This window comes from Molothrus ater, chromosome 6, assembly GCF_012460135.2.
Source record: "Molothrus ater isolate BHLD 08-10-18 breed brown headed cowbird chromosome 6, BPBGC_Mater_1.1, whole genome shotgun sequence".
NCBI lineage: Eukaryota > Metazoa > Chordata > Aves > Passeriformes > Icteridae > Molothrus > Molothrus ater.
Genome location: NC_050483.2, coordinates 60,877,752 through 60,894,902, shown reverse-complemented (window position 1 = coordinate 60,894,902; position 17,151 = coordinate 60,877,752). Strand labels below are relative to the sequence as shown.

Below are 17,151 nucleotides of genomic sequence, written 5' to 3'. Positions count from 1 at the left end.
CTGAGGGATTTCCCAGCCCTGCAGAACAATCCACAAGCAGAAAAATCAAATTCCAAAGAGAAATATCATCTTACAATCTATAAATTTATATATTCTTCTTAGAGTTGAAAGCAGCACCAGGAAATGGTGTTATGTCCAGATCAAGCAGCAATAAGTAACAGGAAAACAAAAACTGATGGTGAGAAATCCAGTAAGGATCATTTAGGGGACTTTAAAAAAGTTTTTCCAGCAAGCTGCTAAGGGTTGAACCACAAAATAGTGAAGATACTGTGATTTTAATAACTAAAACTTATTTTATTTCTACCAAATTTGTCCTTACCATTTCATCCCGAGCTTCTGTTTCTTTCCGTAGAGGGGGCTCAAACTGCAGCTTATCAACTAAAAATACAATAATTTCATAATTAATACACACAATCTTGCACTGGGATCCTTTCAGTGCTCACTACAGTGAAAAGCAGGCAGGAACAGATATAAATCTTGTGTACACAACTCTGAATTTGCCTCTCAAAAGGAGCAGCACTTCACTATCAGCCTCATTGTCTGAGTGCTTGAATTTGCAAATATGAAACCCACAAGAAAGGCCAAAGGCAAATACCAAGTCACAGAAACGTAACTATTTAACCACTTGTCGCTGTAAAATGTGTGTGAAAGAGGAGAAAAAGGCTCTTCAAGAGCAAATTTCCCAGAGTGTGACGGAGCTGCCACTATTGGTGCCACGAAAGGCTTTTGACCAAACCTGCAGATAAAACCATTTCTACCCTCAGCATTTCAGCTCAGATCCATCAGAGTAAATAAAGTATATAGTAAAAGTAAAGAAATAAACTAAGTAACTAAGTAACTAAGTAAATAAACTACTACCAGAGTAGTTTATTAATATTAATCTTAGTTTTGAACAATTTCTGTTGAAGATTCACACGCTGCTTCTCCAGGGTTTGCTTCCCAAATAGAAAGAGATTTTTGGGAAGTGACCCCAGAGGCAAACCACCCCCCCAGGAAGGGGAAAGCAGAGCAGAACTCACAGTTGATCTCTGATGCTGTCCTCTCTGCCCGGACGTTCCTGTTGGTGGAGCGGATGGTGTGGCGGATGACGGAGTGAGGCTGCAGGGACGGCAGCACAGGTGAGGGAGAAACCAACAAGAACAGGAGCAGCTGCTGTTTCAACTCCACTTTTAAATTCCCAAAGCAAACCAGGCCATTTGAAGTGCCAGTTTGAATAAAAGGCAGAGAGTAAAAAAGATGTTCTCACCTCAAAATCGTCATCGTCCACTTCGCCGTAGTGCGTGTGGTTCTCGGGGTTGTTGACTTTGTCCAACAGCTCAACTGCTAAAGACCTGGAGAGACCAGGCTGCCCCACAAAGCTGTGCTGTAACCACAGCAAAGAACACAAAAAAAGAAGTTTTAACATGCAATTAATAGATAACTTTCAGTAATAATCTTTCAGTAGAGTTACTGAATTTTTTTCACTGTTATTTTAGTGACTCCTCAATGCTGGATTTTCTAAGAATACCAATATGGAAACACCACACTCTGGGCCACTTCCAAATTAAACTTGAATCAAACAAATTATTACACCTGAACTTCCTTTTTTCACATCAGTAGTTCAGAGCTTGGGAAAGCACAGATACATCAAGAACTGCTGAAATGTTTGGGAGTCAGGAAAATCCAACTTCTGCACAGCTCCAAGGCTGAGGCAGCCCCTTGCAGGAAGGCCAAGGTTGAGAACATGAAGCCAATTCCTGTAATTGGCCAAAATTTGTATAAAACTGTGCAAAAATACTACACAAAACCTACTTGCTAACAGCTGATCAATGTGTTTTTCCTTCAGATTTCACCACCTGAGTTATAAGATTTAAAAAAATTGCTTTCCCTTCGGTTTCCTACTGATCTGTTCCTCATTTTGAAGCTAAAGATCCCTTCCTGAGGTCACCAAATGTCCCAAGTCACTTACAGAGAGAAGTCTGTCTGCTGTTGGTCTCTTCTTTGGATTTTTTGTAAGTGCTATTTTGACAAAATTATGGAATGTTGCTGACCTTAAAGAAAAAGAGGGTTTATGTTGAATTTTTCAAGGTATTATTGGTTTTAAGACAGTTGCTAAGCATATTACAAAAGGGTGTGATAAAGTACAACATTGTACAAGTATCTCACCTCAGGTCTGAATAATTACATTCCCAAGTTAACAAAATAAGGAAAAAACTCATTTGATTCATGAAACTTGCACGTAAAACATTTTGGTACAGAAAACAAACCAAGAATGGCACCAAGAAATTCTCCCAGGAAAGGATTAAACCATTACCTGTCCCAACGGCAGGGGCAAGGTCCTCATGACAGGAATTAAGGAGAAAGGATAAAGATTTTTCTTCTAGAACATACAAAGAGCACCAAAGAAGGGTCTCTTCTTCAATAATAACAAATATTTTTGCCCTTTATCTATAAAATCTTAGAATGGTTTGGGATGGATCCTGTAATTCCAATAAAATATGGATCAAAGGAAGGAGCTCCACCTACCATTTTGCTTTTTCCTTTAGCTTTGGAGGTTGAAAATTACTTTTTGACATTAAAAACAGAGCCCTAAAGGGAAAGAAAGAATAATGATTGATAAAAATATAATTAATTTCATTCTAAAATCTAAATACTTTAACACTTTATGGTGAGAATCATATTGGTGCAACTGGATTGCAGTTTGCACTGGGTTAAAGGAGAAAAACAGGAAATCTGCTGATTTTATCTTTAAATTAAATATTTTAGTGCCATAATCCTGTTAAACATCAGGGTATGGCTTCTCTAGTGGTTTTCTATCAGCAGTAAATCTGTCCCTGTTCTTCATCAGATTCTTGATTCTGGAATCCAACAATGGTTTGGGTTGGAAGGGACCTTAAATCCCATTTCATTCCAACCTCCTGCCATGGGCAGGGACACCTTCCACTAGGCCAGGTGCCACCAAAAATGTAACAACTTCAAGATTTTGCTTCTAATTTCCATTCTGTCTTAGGCTGGAAATGGGGGTGTGTGTTCAATCCCCACCTGTCAGAGCTGGGGCAGTTCTCTGCTGTTCATGGGGCAGTTTTTCCTTTATCTCTCCACAGCCAATCCTCCCTGCAGGAGATCTCTGCTGTCCATGGCCACTGAGTGTCCCTGCAGGGCTGATCCAATCCCATCATCCCATGGGGAGATGCTGCGCCCAGGGGAGGAGCCAAGCATTCCTACCTGGATCCAATCTGAGCTTTGGGACAGCCCAGCAGCCTTTGCCCAGGGCATTGCCAGAGGAGCAGCTTCTGCTGCCCTGCATTGCCAGAGGGAGCCCAGGCCCATCTCCAGCAGCCCTGGAGCTGCAGAGGAAAACTCCCCCCTTGTGCAGGATCCCTGCTCCAGCAGAGCCACAGCTGGCACTGCAGGAGGGCTGAGCCCCCATGGGATGGGGCTGTGCCACCCCCTGACACACAGGGGACAGGGCATGGGCTGACTCTGGCAGGGGTTTGTTTTCTTTGTACTATTGCATTTGTATTTTTAATTTTCCTAATAAAGAACTGCTATTCCTGCTCCCATATCTTTGCCTGAGAGTCCCTTAATTTCAAAATTATAATAATTCAGAGGGAGAGGTTTTACATTTTCCATTTCAGGGGAGGCTCCTGCCTTCCTTAGCACACCCCTGGCTTTTCAAACCAAGACACATAAAAAATGCAAGATTTCAGCAGACTGATGCCTTAAAGACAGACATGAAAATATCCAGCAAAGGAATCTCAATTTGAGTTTCCCCTCCTGAGCTGCAGAGCAGCTCCAGCTGAATCCCCACAATTCCAGCTGGGATTCAGGGAGGGGCAGGAGGCAGAGGAGCCCCCAGGGCACAAACCTCATGGGGTGCAGGTCGAACATGGGTGGCTGCAGCTCTGCCAGCTCGATGGCAGTGATGCCCACGGCCCAGATGTCACACAGCTGGTTGTACCCCCCGTTCTTCTCCACCGCCGCCACCTCGGGGGCCATCCTGCAAAACCAACACCTTCCTCAAGGGCCTGCTCCCATGCAGAATTCCACAAGGTGCATGTGCATTAAAAATTCATTGAATATTAATTATGAATGAAATAATATTAAATAAAATTAAATAAACAGTAAAATTATGTTATTAATTAAATTTTATTTTATTAAATACTAAATATTTACTTTATTTTATTTTATTTTATAAAATATTAATTAAAATAAATTAAATTCACAGAATTCACAGAACCACTGGGTTGGGAGAGACCTTCAGGATCATGGAGTCCAACCCAGCCCCAACAGCTCAACTCAACCCTGGCACCCAGTGCCACATCCAGGCTTTGTTAAACACACCCAGGGATGGGGACTCCACCACCTCCCTGGGCAGAACATTCCAGAACTTTATCACTCTTTCTGTGAAAATCTTTTTCCTAATATCCAACCTATATTTCTACATATATACATATAAATAAAATAAATTTTTTAAGAAATTACACATATTTTAATGTGCAATTACTGGATGTCTGTGACAGTGATTTGTAATTTTAAATATCTCACATTCTCCCCCAAGAAAGAAAGAAAGGGGGGGGGGAATGAAGAGGAGGAATTCAAATATTTTTGTCTTACAGAGTAAGTTAAGGGTTTTATGTTCAGATCATTACAGAAATACTTTTAAAGTTTTTAAGTTTTTGTTAACACTTTAATGAAAACTTTATTTATTTCAAAACCTCTAAATTTAAAATTTAATTTATTTAAAAATTAAAACTTTATTAATACTTTTATTAATACCTTGTCAATATATAAACTTTATTTATTAGTGTGTAATATTTTATGTATATGTTAATAAAAACTATACAGGTATGTGGTGGTTTTTATTAACATATACATAAAATATTACACACTAATTTAAGCTATGTATGTATGTATGTATGTATGTACACCTGTACATACATTTTTTTTATGTCTAATGGAGTAAGTTAAGGATTTTATGTTCACATTGGGTTTTGATCACTACAGAAATACTTTTAAAGTTTTTCTTAATGTATACATAAAACATTACACACTAATTTAAGCTATACACTCATGATGAGTCAATTTGTCTCAGTATTATTCTAAAAAGTATGTATTTCAGAGGTTTGGATTTGTTGGGGTTTTTTTTCCTAAAGCTCTGGAAATATCTTGGATCTAAGGACAATTTAAGCTATACAATTATGATGACTCAATTTGTTTCAATAGTACTCTACAAAGTTTGTATTTCAGGGGTTTGGGTTTGTTTTTTTTCCTACAACTCTGGAAATATCTTGGATCTAAGGATCTAAGGACAATCTTTTCCACAGTGGGTATAATCTTTTGAAATGTGTGAACACAAAATAAATGTGCTGAATACAACATCACAAAAACAAACAAAAATACAGCAAAAAATGTCACATTAAAGAGTAAGGTAGGGACACAAAGTACTCAAAAGCTCCTTATGGATTTATATAAGCATCTTAGGAGGGGGATGCAATTGGATCACCTTTGGACACATTATTTGCATATGATTATTTGCATATGATAATTTGCATATTAAATGCTGCCTCGTGCAGACATTAATCAATAGGGATAATTAAAAGGCAGTCTGAAAATCTGGTTTCCTTTCTGCACACAAATCACTTTTCATCACTGTTTTAAGTCACTAAAAATGTAAGGCTGAGAAACTAAATAACCACTGGTATCCCTCAAAAAGGGAGAATAATCTCCAAAAAGAAATGTGGGAGAAACAACAACCCTGCTCAAATTCAAGCAGCTTTTGTTACAGCAACAAATCAGTGCTTCCCAGATTTTTACCCTGTGGGCATTTTACTTGGAAGAAAGGGAATTGATGCAATTTCTACAGACATATGTGTGTGTTTGAGGATTTCTGGCATAAATACAAGCTCAGCTTTGCAGCACAGCAACCAAAGTGGCTTCTTACCAGTAAGGGGTGCCAATGAAGGATTTCCTCTTTGCAATAGTGGCTGTTATTTTTGCTGCTACCCCAAAGTCAGCTGGAAAATAAAATCAAACCATCAGAGCCTTAGAAATCACAGCTGAAGACCCCAATCTTACAGTGTTATAAGAAAGAACAATCATGTGTTTCATGCAAATTAAAAATTCATTAGGGAAGAAGCTGAAGATTGATAATAAGATCATTTATGTCTTCACTGACATGACTTCAATCAAAGAGTTTTCATTCTCCACACAGTTCCCCTCTTAGATCATTTTTTCCATCTCACAATACATCCACCAGAATTTTTGGATATTCAATTTAAGAGGAAAAACAGCATCAAGCCTTGGAAAAGGCACTTTTTGTGTTTTATTTATGGAGGAACCGTGATGGGGCAGCTGCTCTCTGCCCTGGACACTGTCTAGGGGCCAATCATCCCTTGCCCCCAGAGCTCTCAAACATCAGGTGGTCCTGCAGAGCCAAAAATCATTTAAATCCATTTTCTTTTGATTGATTGATTGATTGATTGATTGATTGGTGGCATGAAAGCTGCAGGATAACTTGGGAAGATGCAAGAAGGCAAAAGGAGGTACCCCTGTGTATGCCAAGTTTAATGCAGGGAGTGCAATCTCCTCTCAGTGTTGGGGTTTTACTCCATTTTTTCAGGTTTTACTCAATTTTTTTCATTTTTAAAAAGCTTTCATTTCCCAACACAGCATTCCTGCTTCCCCACAGGGGGCTGGAGTTTGAACTAAGGCACAGGTGCCCTGAATCCAGGGATGGTGACATCCCATGGCAGGGGACGGTGGAATCCATGGGATGGTGACATCTATGGGATGGTGGCATCCATGGGATGGTGACATGCATGGGATGGTGGCATCTATGGGATGGTGGCATCCATGGGATGGTGACATCCATGGGATGGTGGCATCTATGGGATGGTGGCATCCATGGGATGGTGGCATCTATGGGATGGTGACATCCATGGGATGGTGGCATCTATGGGATGGTGGCATCTATGGGATGGTGGCATCTATGGGATGGTGACATCCATGGGATGGTGGCATCTATGGGATGGTGGCATCTATGGGATGGTGGCATCTATGGGATGGTGACATCCATGGGATGGTGGCATCTATGGGATGGTGGCATCTATGGGATGGTGGCATCTATGGGATGGTGACATCCATGGGATGGTGGCATCTATGGGATGGTGGCATCTATGGGATGGTGACATCCATGAGATGGTGACATCCATGGGATGGTGGCATCTATGGGATGGTGACATCCATGAGATGGTGACATCCATGGGATGGTGGCATCCATGGGATGGTGGTATCTATGGGATGGTGACATCTACGGGATGGTGGCATCTATGGGATGGTGACATCCATGGGATGGTGACATCTCATGGCAGGGATGGTGGAATCCATGGGATGGTGGCATCCATGGGATGGTGGCATCTCATGGCAGGGATGGTGACATCTATGGGATGGTGACATCCATGGGATAGTGGCATCCATGGGATGGTGACATCCCATGGCAGCTTCTCCCTGCAGACCTGGGAGTTTTCCTCTCCTCCACCTTTGTGGAATTGCCCAACACCACACACAGAGCCAGGATCAGACCCTACTTTTGCAGAGGCTGCCCCAAAAAGAGGATCCTGAAAGGCTCTGAGGGATAAAAAGTAACATCCAGGTAATGGCAGCCTGGCAAATTCCAAGAAAATCTGGGAGGCTGAAAGGCTCAGTGGTTGAATAATGAAATTATCTGTAATTTCTTGACAGAATACAAAATTTCTCATCTCCTCCACAGCCTAGCCATGGATACACACTTTGTCATCACCTTCTAGCACCACCTATTGCCCCAAATAATCACAGAATCATTTAGGCTGGGAAAAACCTTTAAATTATGGAGTCCAGCCCTTCCCCAGCACTGCCCCCTGTCCCCAGGTGCCACATCCACATGGCTCCATAAATGAAATGAAATTCAATCCATATTACAGAACTCAGGCAACTCACCCAATTTAACATCTCCATGGTCTGTTAGGAGAATGTTTGCACCCTAAAACAAAATAAATTCAGAATCTTTATCAGGAATATTTTCCCTGCACTTGGAACTGTAAGATAAATTTCTCAAGGTTCCAAGTTATTACCTTTATATCTCTGTGCATTTTGCCCTTCATGTGTAAATAAGCAAGACCCTGGAAATAAAAGACACAATGAATTATTCTGCCATTTGGTAACATCCCACAAAGCCTATTCTGTTTAATAAATTTAATTTTCTCAATCTATATGATTTGGAAATGGAGACATTTGAGATTTGCAGATAAGGGAAGCTTCATCTTGTAATTCTTTGCTATCAGCACTCACAAAATGAATTTTATTTATCTGGTTGCAATATTTTACCCCCATGCATCATTAAATTTACCACCACAGGGCAGGCAGGCAGTTCAAAATTTAAGCAAACGTAAGTAAATATATCACACTAGAATTTCTGGTCATTTTATTTACAGTATGGGAAACAATAGGTTACCCCTGGTGAATTGGTGTCTGCTTGATTCCCAATAGAAATGCTGGAATGGAACCAATTTTCTGTATCTGCTTTATTTCCATGGAATAAACACTTTATTGTGCACCTGCACAAGTACAGTACCTGTAGAGTTTCTCTGCACACATAAGCAATTTGCAGCTCTGACAGAGGTCCTGTTACTGCAAAGAGAGATTTAAAAATTAACTTTACAGCACAGAGCACATAAATAATAACGCTGTGAAGCAGCCAAAAAGTGATTTGGCCATGCCAAAGCTAAAGGCTGGTTTTACATGATCTGCATTGTGCACTGAGCTGAAAAGAGGGGTTTGTTTGCTTGTTTTACAGAAAGCTTTCTGTAAAAAAAAAACCAAACAGCACCACCACAGAGGACAATACCCACAGTGAGAAGAAAACCTGCTTTCACAGCATCTAATTATTATTTTATGAGTGATTTTGTAGTACTCTGTTGTTATCAGGAAACTAAAAGTGACATCTGCTAATATTTTTATATTAGAAATGGTAATGTTTCATACCAGGGACTGTCTAAAGGGCTTGGAATTGGTTTAAATTGTTTTAATTATTTTAAAATTGTTTTTAATTGGGTTTTTTTGGTACTAAATAGTTGAAAAATAAAGTAGAAAGAACTCAGGCATCCAAAAATTCAGTGCTATCATTTAAAGGCACAGCAAGTCCCCAGCTGTTTTTCCAACAATTCCAATAAATTATTCTACAGCATCAACAACTCCAGATGAAACTTCAGGAAGGAAAATAATACAGAAGTGAGATGGTATTTCCCAGGGGGAGGAATAAAAGTCATTTTTCCCCTTTAAAGCTCAAATTTTGAGATTTCCCAATGAAAACTCCTTCCTCACCCCATGCACAGTGTCCATATCCAACTGTTCTGCCATAAAATGTCAAATATTAAATGTCAAATATGATGTCAATATTAAAAATATTAAAAATGCTGCTCACCAGATCTGGAAAGTGCTCTCAAAATCTATTGACTGTAGCTAAAAACCACTTTATGCCCCCCAAAAACCCCCACATCCAGTGCCAACTGTTCCCTGCAGGTTTCTTATTTATTTTTCTTTTTGCAGAAAGCTTCCCAAAGTAAAAAAAGTGAAAATAATTGGCCAAGTACCGTGGTAAATGTCCTGGAGGGATCCCCCACCACAGTATTCCATGCATATCCACAGCTTCTCACGGCTACAAAACAAAATTCAAACACAGGCATCAGAAGCTGACTGATCTGGATGCAGAACATCATCATTTCAATTATTTTCTATCATTTTTGATCACTCGCTGTTAAAAATACACATTCTGGTACATGACCAGCAGTTACACTGTTATTAATACAAATTCTTGTGTTATTAATATAAATGCTCATGTTATCAATATAAAAATATTGATATAAAAATATAAAAATATAATTTTCACCAATCAAAACATAAGTTTTATGCCAAAGTCCCTGAGAAATATTTAAACATCGTTAAACATAAAAGGTGGTGCTTTAACTCTGCAATAAAACACCTGAGGTTTATCTGCTATCAGCAAAATTACATTAAATATCACATTAAACTCAGTGTTTCAATCTTAAATTGACATTACCTCATTATATCTAAAAAACTCTCCTAAATTCAGAATTAGAAATCAGAAATTTAGTTCAAATTGAGTCCATTTGGGCTGCAGGGATTATATAAATGCAGCCCTCCAAGAAAAAGATGAAGTCTCACAGAAAAAGGACCAAGCAGGCAAAGTGCAGATTCACATTCCCACAGAGCCAATTGATAAATGGCAGAGTTTCACAGAAATTGAGAATATTCCCTGAATTCCTGTATAACATTTAGTGTATAACATTTAATATTTAATATTTTCCTGTAGAATATTTAATGACACAACCTTGGTTCTGCCTCTGTTGCACCAGAGCTGTGAGAAATGTTATTTCCAGCAGCTCAGATTTTTAACTCCCCAGCCATACTTTCATGGCCCAGACAACTATAATTAAATAAAATATCCAAAGGCAATTCTGCTCTAGAGAAATAATGAGCTGCTCTTATATTAGAGCTGATAAATGTGTGAGTAGGACTGGATATGTTGCAAGAGTCTCCAAGGGAAATGTTTCTTTCTGTTCCTAGTGATAAAAATATTCCAGCCTTTTGGCCAGCAGAGAAAACAAAATATTAGTCACTTTTGGTTTTTAAAGCCAATTGGGTTGGCTTAGAAAAAAAAAAAAAAAACCAACAAAAAACCAAGGGCAATTCAACCTCTGGAGGAAGATTTAATGAGGATACAGGACTAAACCAGACTGGGATTGTTTTAGGAGAGAACCAGCAGGAATATTGACATAAAAATTGGGATTTACCTGAGATAACTCCCAAAATAGGCGACTATGTTGCAATGCTTGCATTCTTTAACCATATATATCTCCTGCTGGATCAGGGAGAAGTCATCTCCTGCAAAACAGGAAGCAGCCAGGGTTACACCATGAACGTTCAGAGAGCTCTGCAGGGATGCACAGAATTTGGGAAAACATTCCAAGGGTCTGAATCCTGGCCAAACCTTTGAGCACCAATCCCCCCAGCTGGATCCCCTGTGCTGAGCTTTGCTCAGGTGCTGGGTTTGGATTCTTTTTTCCACCTCTGTCAAGGTCGGGACTGAAGGCACTCGAGATGATGGTTCGGGGTCAGATGTTTATCAGTTCTTATCTCTGTCACAGTCTCACAAACCCTGAGTTCTGCAGCACTCCACTCTAACAAACTAAAAATGGAGCCTCATCTCTCTCTCTCCAAGGCCTTTTAAGGATAAACTGTCCAATTAAGAAATGACACCTCAATTACTTTCACTTTTAACCCAATAACCAACCACCCATGGCTGCAATGGGGACTTTTTTATCCAATTACACAAAACCACCCAAACCCATGGAGAAGAAGGTGGAGAAGAAGGAGCATCCTCACCCTTAAACCTCCATCTTGCTTTATATCTATTACTAATCTAAAACCCCAAATTCTAAGTTTCCCACCCTGTGACATCACACACTTCTATCCAAACCCCACACCCACAATCCCAGTTCTGTCATTCCATTTTGGGAGCTTCTCCAGGGCCTCAGGTCAGTGCAGTGTTCTCTTGGGGGTCAGAGCCTGGAAGCACAGAAAGGCTGAAATTCTCAGCATCCAGAGCTCCAACAGTGAGGCACAAATATTTTCTGAAGACCAAGAGAGCAGGGCTTGCACAGGTATTTTCTGAAGACCAAGAGAGCAGGGCTTGCATAGATATTTCTTGAAGACCACCAGAGCTGGTGGCCTGAGAATGATCCATGAGTAAGGAGGGCTCCAGGAAAGCAGCACAGGGATCCAGGGAGGGACGGGAGTGAATTCCAAATTTACTTTTCAAGCTTTGTTTCCATCCAGCTGCTCCCAGCACAAGGCTCCCAACAGGAATGAGGATTGCTGGAATTGCAGAGCCTGGAAGGAGTGGAGCCCACGTTCCACAGGCTGGTTATGGCTGCTTATGAGGAATATTTCATTCCCAAGGGACCTGGATGGAGCATATGAGCCTGCACACCCACTCAGCTGACTCAGAGCTCAGGAGGGGGGGTTGGGTGGTTGTGCACATTGGCACATCCTAAATACATTTTTTTTTTTTTGTGGGAAAAAAAAAAAAAGGATCTACTAAAAAATCCATTATGAGCAGGGCATGTTCTGCCACTTTAACATAAAAGGATAATTTTTTATAAATTTAAAAAGCAATAATTTCAGAGATGCAATTTCTGTTTGTATTTATACAGGTAATAAATCCCCTTGAGAGAATTTCCAAGCAGAGGATGTTCTCCCCAGAATCCTGAACTCAAACCCTGCAGCTCTGCTTTCATTATTTCATATATTATTAACTTTTTTCATCCTTTGACATGGAAGGACAAAGGGGAATGGCTTTGAGCTGGAGAAAGGGACATTTAGATGGGATATGAAGAAGAAGTTCCTGGCTGGGAGGGTGGGCAGGCCCTGGCACAGGTGCCCAGAGCAGCTGTGGCTGCCCCTGGATCCCTGGCAGTGCCCAAGGCCAGGCTGGACAGGGCTGGGAGCAGCCTGGGATGGTGGAAGATGACAGAGGGTGGAACGGGATGAGCTTTAATGCCCCTTGAAATTCAAATTATTCTGGGATGTTTACTTTTGTTTCAAGTTTCCCCAGTAAAATTCCCTCCTATATTAAAGTCAGGGATGTCCAACCCAGAAAACATGAAAAGCTTTATCCTGCTCCCTTTAATTGAGATGATTTTGACAAGTCCAAGAGGATTCAAGCACTGGTGTAAATTGAACTCTTCACGTGTTTATTTAAGTAGCAGCACAGCTAATATTTTTTAATAACCTCTTTTAAAGCAGATGTTTGTATTTGCTGAGCTGTGAGGCAGCTTCCCTGAGAACAGTGTCACTGGCAAAAGAAGTACCAGTGTGTTATAAAAGAAATCATCACAACCTTTATGTCTCAGTGACTGCCAGGCTTTCATTTAAGAAAATAACTACAAAATACAAAAGTTAAAGGGAACCAACTCACAGGAATCCACCCCTGAGTGATTTAAGTAAATCCTCAAGGGCTTCTTGATGTTGAATTATGTGAAGAAACACTTCACTGGGGCAGGAAAACAGTAGTAGAGAACTTTCAAATGTCAAGAGGCTTTTTATAAACATCAGTAGTATTTTTTTAACCAATGAAAAAGAGAAAAGGCAACACAATTTCCATAAAATTAGCACAGATTTCACACTGGGCTTGGTTTAGGGATTCCTTGCAGCTACAGCTTTGCTTGGATTCACACATCCTGGTTATAAATGATCACTGTGAGTGAAGATTCCTGAGTTTAGAGAATCATGGACTGGGTTGGGTTGGAAGGACTTAAATCCCATCCCATCCCATCCCATCCCACCCCAGCCATGGCAGGGACGCCTCCCCCTGTCCCAGGCTGCCCCAGTGTCCAGCCTGGCCTTGGGCACTGCCAGGGATGCAGGGGCAGCCCCAGCTGCTCTGGCAATTCCAGCCCAGCCCCTCCCCACCCTCCCAGCCAGGAATTCCACCCCCATATCCAGCTCAAATCAACCCTCTCCCAGTTTAAAGCCACTCCCCTGTCCTGTCCCTCCATCCCTTGTTTAAAGTCCCTCTCATTAATTTTTATAAGATTCTTTAATTCAAGCTTAAATCTCATGGATTCATTCCTCCCATTTCTGCAACCAACTTCCTAAAGGAAATTGTTGAATTCTCGCAGACAACAACTGAAGAGTTTTCAAACTATTCAAGCATTTTCGAGAAAGTCAAATCTGAATAAGAGTGAAAGCAAAATCCTCTCACCCCACACTGAAAAAATTCCATCTTTCTCCACAACCCCTTGTCCATGAGCTCAGAGGATCCCATGCCAAATGCCAGTGGCCTCTTCAAACCAAGGAATCCTTGAAATGTCAGCTGCAGCCTTTCAGCACAGCTGAATCCTGACCTGCTGGAACCCTGGGAATTGCAGAGAATTTCAGACTTTCTGTGCTGCCAGGCTCTGACCCCCAAGAGAACACTGCACTGACCTGAGGCCCTGGAGAAGCTCCAAAATGGAATGACAGAACTGGGATTGTGGGTGTGGGGTTTGGATAGAAGTGTGTGATATCACAGGGGGGAAAATGTAAGAGTTTGAGGTTTTAGAATATAGTAATAGATATAAAGCAAGATGGAGGTTTTAGGGTGGAGGCTGCTCCTTCTTCTCCACCTTCTTCTCCATGGGTTTGGGTGGTTTTGTGTAATTGGATAAAAAAGTCCCCATTGCAGCCATGGTGGTTGGTTATTGAGTTAAAAGTGAAAATAATTGAGGTGTCATTTCTTAATTGGACAGTTTATCCTTAAAAGGCCTTGTAGAGAGAGAGATGAGGCTCCATTTTTAGTTTGTTAGAGAGAAGTGCTGCAGAACTCAGGGTTTGTGACACTGTGACATTGTCCTGGTTTGTAAGATATGTGTGTATTCCATGTCCACCTGTCAGAGCTGGGGCAGTTCTCTGCTGTCCATGGGCAGTTTTTCCTTTATCTCTCCCACAGCCCATCCTCCCTGCAGGAGATCTCTGCTGTCCATGGCCACTGAGTGTCCCTGCAGGGCTGATCCAATCCCAGCATCCCATGGGGAGATGCTGCGCCCAGGGGAGGAGCCAAGCATTCCTACCTGGATCCAATCTGAGCTTTGGGACAGCCCAGCAGCCTTTGCCCAGTGCATTGCCAGAGGAGCAGCTTCTGCTGCCCTGCATGGCCAGAGGGAGCCCAGGCCCATCTCCAGCAGCCCTGGAGCTGCAGAGGAAAACTCCCCCCTTGTGCAGGATCCCTGCTCCAGCAGAGCCACAGCTGGCACTGCAGGAGGGCTGAGCCCCCATGGGATGGGGCTGTGCCACCCCCTGGCACACAGGGGACAGGGCATGCTCTGGCTCTGGCAGTGGTGTTTTTTTTTTTTTGTTTTGTTTGTACTATTGCATTTGTACTTTTAATTTTCCTAATAAAGAACTGTTATTCCTATCCTGCAGGAGGGCTGAGCCACCATGGAATGGCACTGCTGCCACCACCCTGACCCACAGCATGACAGGTCCTATTCTGACTCGGGCAGTGATTTGTTTTCTGGTTTTGTACTATTGCATTTGTATTTTTAATTTTCCTAGTAAAGAACTGTTATTCCTATTCCCTTATTTTTGCCTGAGAGCCCCTTAATTTCAAAATTATAATAATTCAGAGAGAGGAGGTTTACATTTTCCATTGCAAGGAAGGCTCCTGCTTTTCAAACCTGGCTTTTCAAACCAAGACAAACATAAATAAAAACGAATAAACATTTGAATCCAACAAGAATTACTGTCTTGTGCATTAAAGACTCCAGACTGCCCCAAGTGAAAATCCTGTTGGGAACACCCCCAGAACAGGAAAACCTCCCAGGCAGCAGCTGGAGCTGCCGTGGATCGCTGCCGAGCGCCAGGGCAGTTCTAGGAACTGTGACTAACGAGGGAAATTGAAGGGAATGCAGAGCTTTGGGCTAGAAAAGGACTGACAGTGAGAAGATAACAACCTTCATGCACATAAAAGATGGCAGGGAAGTGAGGAGAAGGGATAATCTGTCTCCAGTTTTGTAATAGGGTAATCAGCAATGAGCTTAAATTGCCCTCACCTACATTGCCTGGGCAGTTGAAAGGTTTTCCTAACTGGAGAAATATCAGGGATAGGAAATATCTGGGATGTTTACTTTGGTGTAAAATTTCCAGCAATGTTTTGGTTGAAATTTCCAACAAATGAAAAAAAAAAAAAAAGAAGAAAACACTCAACAACATCCACCAGGAATGACTTGGAATGATGCTGCCTGTAGTAGAGTGAGACAGCAAAGATGATCTTGTGATTTGCTATTTATAAATGAAGGATTCATCCAAAAAATGGGGCTTACTTATAGAGAAAGGGGGGGAAAAAAGGATTTGGAAGAGAAAGAAGAAAGAAGACAGGGAGCTGATAGAGAAGTAGCAAACAGATGGAAAGAAGAAAAGTTATCCATGAGAAAAATTTGGCTAAAATATGGAGGAAATAATTCTGAAAGATGAGACACAGAGATAGGAGAGAAGATGTATAGCTGCTCAAAGATGACAAGAATGAATACAAAACAAACCAATTCAGAGTTTCCAGGCAGCTGCAGTATTAATCTTGGCAAGAGGCACTGGAATAGGGCAAAAATTAAATATCCTTGGATAGCAGGAAAAAAAACCAGACACAATTTGTAGAAAATACTTCACTGAGAGTGAGACAGCAAGATAAAAAGAATTAGACCAAAGGTGACAAAACATCCATACAAAATAATCTGGTTTAGCAGTCAGAGATTTGATGGTGAACAACAGGGAATTGGGAAGATTGGGTTCGCCTGCTCCCATTTTGGCAGTTTTGGGATGTGTGGCAGTTTTGGGATGTGTGGCAGTTTTGGGATGTGTGGCACTCTGGGTGGGAACATCCATCAGGGGAATGCTGCAAAGTTTGGGACTGAGCAGGGACTGAGCCACTGCAGCCTCCTCTGCTGTGGGGTTTCAGCTCTGCTGAGAGCCCCACAGTGGAATTTTCTCCTTGGACAGCACAAGAGGCTGCTTGTCCCCAGCTGCCAGGGAGGGGACTGCAGGAACCCAGCCCCTGCCATGGGGTGGGATCTGAGCCCATCCCAGAAGCTGAGCAAGGTGAGGGCTGCTAAATTCATGATAAATTCATGATAAATCTGAATTTAAATGGGAGATCATGGAGGAAACTGGTGGCACATCAACTGCTGTGAATTATTCTACTTGCAGAGCTCACCTGTGTGAGAGGCTGGGAGAGCTGGGGGTGCTCACCTGGAGAGGAGAAGGCTCCAGGGAGAGCTCAGAGCCCCTGGCAGGGCCTGAAGGGGCTCCAGGAGAGCTGGAGAGGGACTGGGGACAAGGGATGGAGGGACAGGAGCCAGGGAATGGCTCCCAGTGCCAGAGGGCAGGGATGGGTGGGAGATTGGGAATTGGGAATTCCTGGCTGGGCTGGAATTGCCAGAGCAGCTGTGGCTGCCCCTGGATCCCTGGCAGTGCCCAAGGCCAGGCTGGACACTGGGGCACCCTGGGACAGTGGGAGGTGTCCCTGCCATGGCAGGGGTGGGATGGGATGAGATTTAGGTCCCTTCCAAACCAAACTACTCC

At 41.9% G+C, this 17,151-nt stretch overlaps 1 protein-coding gene across 1 annotated transcript in view; it reads right to left on the bottom strand.

The window, feature by feature from the left end:
- MAP4K5 (mitogen-activated protein kinase kinase kinase kinase 5) overlaps nt 1-17,151 on the bottom strand; it is a 65,898-nt gene that overhangs the window by 20,261 nt on the left and 28,486 nt on the right. The window contains exons 3-14 of the mRNA XM_036384297.2: nt 10,830-10,920; nt 9,609-9,673; nt 8,591-8,646; nt 8,091-8,138; nt 7,957-7,999; nt 5,924-5,996; nt 3,848-3,979; nt 2,506-2,568; nt 1,949-2,030; nt 1,247-1,363; nt 1,020-1,098; nt 320-378 (exon numbers count right to left, since the gene is read on the bottom strand). Coding sequence (XP_036240190.1) covers nt 320-378; nt 1,020-1,098; nt 1,247-1,363; nt 1,949-2,030; nt 2,506-2,568; nt 3,848-3,979; nt 5,924-5,996; nt 7,957-7,999; nt 8,091-8,138; nt 8,591-8,646; nt 9,609-9,673; nt 10,830-10,920 — 908 coding nt within the window. The remainder of the gene's footprint in view (nt 1-319; nt 379-1,019; nt 1,099-1,246; nt 1,364-1,948; nt 2,031-2,505; nt 2,569-3,847; nt 3,980-5,923; nt 5,997-7,956; nt 8,000-8,090; nt 8,139-8,590; nt 8,647-9,608; nt 9,674-10,829; nt 10,921-17,151) is intronic.